This window comes from Prosopis cineraria, unplaced genomic scaffold, assembly GCF_029017545.1.
Source record: "Prosopis cineraria cultivar Desert tree isolate PC_DT_omini unplaced genomic scaffold, ASM2901754v1 PC4, whole genome shotgun sequence".
Lineage (NCBI taxonomy): Eukaryota > Viridiplantae > Streptophyta > Magnoliopsida > Fabales > Fabaceae > Prosopis > Prosopis cineraria.
Genome location: NW_026555335.1, coordinates 33,352,673 through 33,362,625, shown reverse-complemented (window position 1 = coordinate 33,362,625; position 9,953 = coordinate 33,352,673). Strand labels below are relative to the sequence as shown.

The 9,953-nt window shown below is 33.0% G+C and overlaps 1 protein-coding gene across 1 annotated transcript; it reads left to right on the top strand.

Moving 5' to 3' along the window:
- The first annotated feature begins 6,595 nt into the window (after positions 1-6,595).
- LOC129309689 (vinorine synthase-like) lies at positions 6,596-8,200 on the top strand. The gene has a single exon (XM_054951360.1). The coding sequence runs from the start codon at positions 6,696-6,698 to the stop codon at positions 7,992-7,994; it is 1,299 nt and encodes a 432-aa protein (XP_054807335.1). The 5' UTR covers positions 6,596-6,695; the 3' UTR covers positions 7,995-8,200.
- Positions 8,201-9,953: the final 1,753 nt, after the last annotated feature.

The window sequence follows — 9,953 nt, the reverse complement described above, 5'->3', positions numbered from 1 at the left end:
GGTGGAATTCAACATATCTTATATTGGAAAATGCTATGAAGTTCATTAAAGTTTTTGATCAGATGGAAGAAAAAGATGAAGATTACAATGAATGCTTCAAAAAGAAAGTTAAAGAAGAACCTCCTAGTCTATATGATTGGGGTGTTGCAAAGGAGTTTATAGTCTTCTTGAAGCTATTTTACTCCATGACATTGAAGTTTTTTGCATCAAATTTTATGACATCTAACACATGTTTCTAGTAAATAGTTGCAATGCAAACCAAGCTTAAGACAAGTACAACTAATTCTAGTGCTTTATTGGTTGACATAGTGAGAAGAATGCAAAGTAAGTTAGATACATATTGGGGTAAGGCAGATAGCATGAATCCATTATTGGTGATAGCAGTGATACTAGACCCTAGATATAAATTTAAATATGTCCAAGTTGCTTTAGAAAATATGTATTCTGAGCCTAGACAACATGAGCTAGTCATAAAAAATATCATGGATGTTTTGTATAACTTATATAGTGAATATTCGAAGGATGTCTTTGATGGTGAAGCTTCTCAAACTCAAGCAAGAGTAGAACACGGTGATGACAATGTTGGGGGGAATCAAGATTCAATTCTCGATGATGATGTCTTGGCAATCATGGATAATGAAACAATGAGACAATTCTATACAATTGCAAGCATTAAACACTAAGAGGAAAATAATTCAGAAGTGGATGAATATCTTCATGCTGAGTTAGTTGCTTCTCATGATCTAAAGTTTGATATTTTAGCTTGGTGGAAAGTGAATGCTTTCAAGTATAAGGCCTTGAGTTTGATTACACGTGATGTGTTGGCTTCATTTGTCTCTACTGTCTCTTCAGAATCTGCCTTTAGTACGGGTGGTTGAGTACTAGATACTTTTAGGAGCTCCCTCTCTACAAAGATGGTTGAGGTACTCATTTGTGCTCAAAGTTGGCTTTCTCAACCTACCTTCAAATTGAAAGAGCTTCATGTTAATAATTTTAATGAGTCAGACAATCTTGTTGTTAGTAATTTCATTAACATTTTCACTTTATATTACTTCACATTGTTCAAATATTAATGAATATCATTTTCTTAATTTGTTTTGTAGAGGAAGAATTAGGGGTTCAACGTTCAACCATCTCTAGTGATTCTGAAGATGATGATGATGATGATAATCCAATGCAAGATTAAATATGTGACTGATTGTTTAGTTGTTTTGTTGCCTTATTGGCTTGTGAGTTGTGACAAGACTATTTGTGTTAGATTGTTGCTTTTTGCTTGTGCCTTGTGGCAAGACAATTTGTCAATTTGTGTGGTTATTTTGATTTAATTAATGTTATGTTTTGAAGATTGATAATGCTTGGAGCCTTGGATGACTGTAATATGTAACTACTAATATTGAAATTTATTTCCTTTGATGATGGTGATATTTGAACTATTTTTAGGTAGAATTAAAAGAATTTTAAAGTATAGAATGTTTCTTTTATTTTAAGGCAAACTGGGGGCTATTTGTCTAAAACTGGCTGGCTGGCTAGCTCGCCCAGACCCATTTGCAACCCACCCAGCCCATTGAAATGGGCTGTAAATAGGTACGAGCTGGCCTAGCCCGTTTTGGACAAAACGGGATGGGCCACGGGTAGCCCTATGGGCCAGCTTGTCTCGCCTGTTGTGCAGCCCTAGTTTCAGCAACAACATACAAGTCATCATTGAAAGTTGAGAATCAATGGCGACTTTTTAGTGTCACCGCTAATTGTCAACATATTTTAAAATATGTTATAATTTGTAAAAAAATTATGTTGTAAGTTTTAGCAGCGACATACAAGTCACCGCTGAAAGTTGAGAATCAGCAGTGACTTTTTAGTGTCGCCGCTGATTATCAACATATTTTAAAATATGTTATAATTTTTTAAAAAAATTATATTGTAAGTTTCAGTGAAAACATACAAGTCACCGCTGAAAGTTGAAAATTAGTGATAACTTTTTAATGTTGCCGCTCATTGTCAACATTTTTTAAAATGTTATAATTTTTTTAAGAAAATTATATTGTAAGTTATATGTCGCCGCTGAAAGTTGAGAATCAGCGACGACTTTTTAGTGTCGCCACTGATTGTCAACATATTTTAAAATATATTATAATTTTTTAAAAAAACTTATGTTATAAGTTTCAGTGACAACACTAAAAAGTTACCACTAAAAATTTGATTTTGTATTGTCATCATAATTTTTTATTTTTATTTATCTAATATTTAATATTTTAAGACATTAATTTTGTTGTATTATTATAATTTTATAATGAATATATAAAATAACATAATGAGTTTTTATTTAATATATTCTATGGTTAAATTGTAACTTTAAGATAAGGTTAAGGTATTATTTAATACTGATGAGCTAAAGTAAAGAATTAAGCCAAACCATATTATTTTACATGTGTGTTTGTATTAAAAAATTTACAACTAAGGTTAAGATTCAACTGAGGTTAGCAAATTAAGGTTAGAAAAAAAGTCAGTAAATGTAAAATGATTTATGTTTGGATATTTTTTTTAAAAGTTTATTAGATAAACTAAAATTTGTTTGGATAATTTTATTCAAAAGCTAGTTAAGATGTTTAATGGCCAAAATAAGCATGAAATTTTTAATATATATTTTTTGACTAATTAATAACTAAAAAAATTAAATTTAAAATTATAACTAATAAGTAAAAAAATCTTAAATATTCAAGATAGAAGAGAAGAGAAAGAAAGCATAAGTTATCGGATCAATATAAAAGTCAATAACACTACTTGTTTATAACAAATAAACATGTAATATTTAAATTTATTCATTCATAGAATGATATTTTATCTAATCTTTTTTTAATTTAAATTGTACATTTAACACCAGTAACTTTAAAGCTTGATGTTAGTTTAGAAATATAAATAATTATAAACTAATATATAATCATCAGTATTTTTACTATTTATTCTTAGATATTGTTTATATTATAATTATAAATATGAATATTAAAATAAATAATATAACAACCTCAAGAAGTAAAAAAAATTAAAATAAATAATACAAATGATATTGTATCAATTATATTTATAGTTTACTTTAAACAAAATAAATAATATAATTTGTAATTTTATAAATTAAAAGAATTAAATTGAAGAATTTAAGGATAGTAATGATATTTTATAATATTTAATATTTAATATATATGTGTGTTTGTATAGTTTAATAATATGTATGTGTGTGTGTATATATTTAATTATGCAATAATAAACTATAGGTTCATTCCAGCTCAGTGGCAAAATGGTTGGACACAAAAGGAAGAGGTCATAGGTTCAAACCTTGAAGGAGACAACTTTCAAAATGGAAATATAAATTGGTGATATGATGACACGTGGTGTATGGTGAGAGCGACACATGGAGGCGCCACATGGTGTAAGGTAGGGCGACACATGGAGGATGACATGGCATCACGTGGTGCGAGGTGGGGCCCTATGTGGAGGGTGACATGGCGCCATGTGGTGTATGGTGAGAGCGGCACATGGAAAGTGACATGGTGCCATATAGCATGAGGTGGGGGTGACACATGGAGGATGATATGGCACCGCATGGTGCGAGATGGGGCCCTATATGGAGGGTAACATGGCGCCACGTGGATGATGACATGGTACCATGTGTGTAAGTGAACCAACATTACTTTTCAGCGGCGACTTTTTTCGCGACAACAAATGTTGCCACTAATACTTAACATTCAACGATGACAAAATATTGCCATCAATTTTCAACTTTCAGTGACAACTATCATTTGGCTGGAACAAATTTTCTTTTTTGTGGTAGCATTTATCGCCGCTGATTCTCAACTTTCAGTGACGACTTTTATTGTCACGGTAGATTCAATCAGCAACAAGAGCTCTCGTGGTGATATTGTGGCAACTTTTTGTCGCCGTTGAAAACTTTCAGCGATGAATTTTTGACTTTCAACAGCGACAAATGTCACCGCTGAAAGTCAATTTTTTTTGTAGTGTACTTTGGTAATGTTTCTTCCATTATCTTTTATCTTATTGGTTAATAATTAATTAGACAACTTCTCCTTCAAACATACCTACTCGGAAACCTCTCCGGCTACGATAGTTAGAATTCATGGCTATTTTTGCTAGTTGTACTGAATTGTTTTGTAATTCCCTTGATCATAATTAATGGAACTATTGACATTCTTTGTCCTCTCATATTTCTTCCTAATTTCAAGTTATTTAGTAGAGCGGGGAATTCAAGACAACTTGTTTTCCCCATATTTTGTATAGTATCAAGCTTGAGAAATTGGGGACAAAATGAGTAACAAGGCTTTCAAGCTCGGGGTTAAAAGCCTGTAAAAAAGGAAGGGGAAGAAAAAGAGAGCCGAGAGCTAAGGCTAGCCTAAAATCCATTTTCTATATTTTTTTAAGGTTCCTTATTCTATTTTTTTCCATCTAAAAAAAAATCTCATACTTAGTCTCAAACAATCAATCAAACCCTAAACACTGAAGTGTAAACTCTAAAATTCTCCCTCGTCTCACCTTCCCTCTGTCTCATCTTCTCGCCCACTCCATTAGATTGCAAAGCTTCCTTCAGATTGATGGTGTCTAATAAGTAGCCCCAGCACTTGAGCTTTCTTTAGCACAAGATTCAAGTTCAAATATATGTTTCTTTTTCATAGCCCGGTATCTTGGGAAATCTAGAGATATTACTACCACCTGCCCATAGTTATCCACTTGCAGGATTGAGACAATAATCAAACTTTACCAAACTACGTTAATTTACTTAATTCGTATTTACAATTTTACCAAAAAGATATCTTATAAAATAGGGCAGAGAGAGAGTATTAATCTGGAAATATAAAATCCTAAATTCCAGTTCTTCATGTGGGGTTCAAACTAAAATTTTTCAGATGAAGAAATGACTCAGTATTTGAATATATTAATATTGTACCAAAAAAGAAATTCAATATATCATAAGTGACCAACCGACCGTTTGTTTTTAGTTAAATAAATGCGATAAGTTTGAATTTAATTGCACTAAACTGGGTCTTCGCCTCCAATAAAATGTATTAAACCACGCTTAAGCCAAAAGGGTAAACAAAAACGACAATGCGTATTTTGCAAGCACTGTGACATTTGTATTCTTTTCTTTTCCCCCATCATGATATATATATATATATATATATATAATATGGGGCAATGATTTTTGCCGAATTTGTCACTGAAAGAATTTTATTGGACGAATTTTGCGGTGATAACATCAACATGTCTTGTTTGTTTACGCAAGCACTATAAATAAGTGAGGCTCTCCTGCTTCAAGAAATTGCCAAAAAGATCCCGTCAAAAAATTGCATTATTAAAAATATAGAATATTTAAAAAAAAGATGCTAATTAAATTTGAAAAGCCAACATCTGAAAGAACAATGATAAAAAAAATGAGAAGAAATTAAGATGAACGATAAAATATTATGAATTCCGATAAAGTGTATTATTATTAAATGCATTTAAATTTCTCATTCTTATTCTTAAAATTTAAGAGTTTAATTTTTTTGAGTTACTTTAAATTTAATTAAAAATTTAATGTGTATTTAATTATTTATTTAATTTTCAATTCACAGAACAATATTTTTCCCATGATATTATAACCATAACCAGAGCTCCTCTGAAACCGGCCGGCAATAAGTATTTTATCATCAGTGTGTCTTACTTGCACGCAACCACTTTTCACATGAGACTATATAAAAGGTTTGATAATATATAGGGAGACATTGTAGCTATTTTATTTCAAATAAATTCCAAAAAAAATTAAAATTACACTGCAGGACTAATGATTTAATTGAAGTTATGTTTTCATGGTGAAATGACTAAAATGCCATTTATTTTTTTTTTAATTATCCATCTACCATAGACGGAGCTCTGACTGCAATCATCGGAGTTCTGGGACCAGCTGTCAATGATAAATGCAGGGGGGCTTAAATCCAAGACCCCTTTGGTGCACAAAAAATTAATAACCACTAAGCTAATGATGCTTCATGATTATGTAATGGCAATATATATATATATAGCATAAACCAAATTTCCAAACCAAGGCTAAGCAAACTTGTTAATAATGTTACTTCACCAATAATACTTGGTAATCCACTAACAAAACTAAACTCATTGATAATACCTTCTACATATTTAATTCTGGTAACTTGTTAGTTAATTTAATAATATTACTTGTTAATGTACTAGCACAATTTGATGAGAGTGCCTTTTACATATTCAATCCCAATAACTGGTTAAGACTCTAGCATAACTTGTTAGGTTATTAATGCTACTTGTTAATACCTTTTTCATATTCAAAAAGTTTCACCGCTGGCTCAATGTTGGTGGTGTGGATTAATTGAAAAGAGCCCACATCTAAATGAGCTCCGATTTGACAAACTTAACTTGCCGCATTGGTGGGTCCATATTACCCACCATCAAATAACGCCTAAAGTACAAGAGATAATGATAACAAGTAACCTTTGATGAAATTATCAACCATTCAATAAGAGGACAAGTTATAGTGACAGGAAATAGTTTATTATCCGCGATTTTCTTAACAGCTATCTTGACGATGGCAACTTCTCGTCCATAGAGTTATATCATAAAAGAACTGCTTGGGCAATAATTAGAAGCAAGACGGTAAGGAGAAGAGAAGCACCGAGAAAATGAGTCTGCAAGTTGAAGTAATCTCTCGAGAAATGGTGAAACCATCATCTTCTACACCTCAACATCTTCGCGATTACCCTCTCTCCTTCATCGACCAGATAACTCCCCAAATCAACAATTCTATGGTCTATTTCTTCGAGGCCGATGATAATGCCGCACACAAATTGAGCATCAACGAAGCTTCCGATCTTCTCAAGAAATCGTTATCTCATGTCTTAACTCACTTCTACCCACTCGCCGGAAGACTCATCACCAAGAACTTACTCGTAGACTGCAACGACGAGGGTGTCCCTTACGTGGAAACGAGAGTCAGGTGCCATCTCCGCCACATCATCGACAGCCCCTCTACTGCTGACGTCAGCAAGCTGCTTCCCTACGACATGGATGAAATCGTCGACACCGTCCTAGGTGTCCAGTTCAACGTCTTTGATTGCGGCGGAATGGCAGTTGGTGTCAGTCTCTCCCACAAGATTGCTGATGCGATGTCGTATTTCCAGTTCATCAAGAGCTGGGCAGCCATGACACGTGGCGAACCAGAACCAATCAGAACCCACTTTCAATCCTCCTCACTCTTCCCTCCAAAAGACGTGTTTGGATACGACCCGAATTCACACATCGGGCAACACAAAGTCGTTTGCAAGAGGTTCGTATTTGAAGCATCCGTAATAGAATCTCTGAGAACAAAATATTCCAAGAAGGTTCAAGAAGGCCAAAAACCACCTTCAAGGGTCGAAGTGTTATCAACTTTCCTATTGAACAGGTTCGCTGCTGCTACAAAAGATCATGAAGGGGGCAATAATAAGATTCACTTGGTGACATCTACAATGAATCTACGCCCAAGGATGGAGCCTCCATTGCCAGAATATGCGTTCGGGAACTATTACTGGTATGTTCAAACGTTTCCAACGTTGGACGGGAAAGGAGAGTGCAATGACCTAGGAAGACAGCTACGAGAAGAGCTACGTAAAGTGGACAATGATTTTATTGAGAGGCTTCGAGAAAGCAAAGAATGGAACCCTAATACAGAAGAGATGGGCAGAGCAATTGAGAAAGGAGAGTTGGTGCTAGTTACTTTCACTTCACTTTGTAGGTTTCCGGTGTACGAGCTTGATTTTGGTTGGGGGAATCCAGCGTGGATCGGACCGCCTACGTGGAAATTCAAGAATGTGATTGCTCTTAAAGACACCAAGTCTGGTGGTGGCATTGAAGCTTATGTCAACATGACAGAGGATGACATGGCTAAATTTGAACGGGACGAGGAAGTTCTTGCTCATGCTTCTACCAAGTGGTTCAAATAATTAATGTCACACCAATGTTATAATCGTATGTCTTGGGTTTTCTTTTTCTTTTTTTCCTTTAATTGTTACCGTTCACGTACTGTGATCTTGTCAATTGTCTACCGTCATATGCGTTATTGAAAGCTTATCTTTTAATCGCTGAATTGATTAGTGAAAGTTAGGGGTTTGCTTTTCTGATTAAAATAAAGATTGCAAGTTGTTGAATAGCTTTACAATTAAGTCAGACGTGACACCAGCGCATTATTATATTACTAAAGACCGCGACAATTAAATTAAATGGATTGAATTATTTACTAATCACATGCTCGATACCATAAAGTATTAAGATATCTATCTTACCCAAATAAAAAGGTATTAAGAAATATCGGATATTTTGATTTCTTAACTTCTGATTTAATTTGGTAGAGCTCTTATGCTTTAATTTATTTGTCTTTATTATTCAGAAAATTTCATCCCCCCCCCCCCACCCCTCCTTTGCCAGCTATAAGACCATACAGGTCCCCATTCGGGTTTGGAATCTCAAATATGCCTTCCTCCAATGTACTTTATAATATCTAGCATTTTTTATTTCATTTTTCTCTAATATCAAATTTTATGGTATTTTTCTTTAAAAATCACAAAAAAAAATGCAAAGCCATTCCATTTTAAGACTTCGACATTTTATAATGTCTCTTATTCAGCTGGTCCTATTTATAAGTCACTTCCAACATGTTTGTCCGAAACCCAAAAAAGAAAACTTTAAAACTCATTAACTTTATCTACAAATTTAATAATTTATTAATTTTTTCCCTATTAAATATATATACTTTAATATCATATTGTCTCTCTTAAACATTCAATGGGAATATTTTATATAGAAGCCAAATGATTCAAAGAAAAAACAAAACAAAATTGTGAGGGCGAGACATTATAAAAGACATTAGAAAGACATGTATTAGAGGTCTCAAGTCCAAGACGATACAAAATTAAAGGTTTTAAAAGATTTTCAAAATCATATTTTTCATTAATACGCGTTCAAGATCATAACCAGGGGCTCCATGGGTTTCTTTTCATCTTATTGCACTTCAAACACACACGTATAATGGAAGTTTACAAAACACTCTTTTCAGCTAATATTTGTGCTTTTGTAAATTAATATTATATGATCAAAATTCAGAGATAATGTCTAACTTTATGTCACTGTGCCTGAGAAGGATATAGACCCTACTAGACCTTCCACCACAGCAATGTATATTATTTTGACCACACCTACTTCCTGATGAGTTTTACGTATTAGCAGTACTATTCTATCTTATGATTTTTCTTATAATAATAATTTGTCGGATTTCGTTTGAGTATGCTAATTCATTTATCTTAATATATGATAATAAAAATATACCAATTCAAGATTTTCAACCTCAGTTATTCATACGGTGTGACTAAACTACTAATGTGATCTTATTATATGCCCAAAAGGTTGGGTTACTTCTTGGATGATGTTTTGGAGATAAAAATTGGTGGCTGAGAATTACTCCATTGTTATTGGTGTATATGTTACACATTAACGTCATTTTACTGATTTAAGAAATAGATTTTTCACATGTTATAATGATGAATTCCAAATTTAATTATTTTTTTGTAATATTTTTCACCTTTCTCGTGTTAATCTGGGAGCCGTCAGCATAGTTTATGTTGATTTTGAGTACTTATTGAAATCTCATTTATTAATGTCATTAATTGTAAATACGGGTTTTCTTTTCTTCAATTAGTGTTTTTATGCCTGGTTAGTTTATTTATAAGGTGTTTTTAATCTTTGCAAGGAATCCAAACAATAAAAACATAGGATGATAATGAAGGAAAATAAGAGATTTACGAATTACGGGAAATCAAAAAATTACCCCATCATGATAGACTTCAAGATTAGAACACATCGCATGACTTATTTTGAGGGTTTTAAGGTATTCTTTTTCATGGTTCATA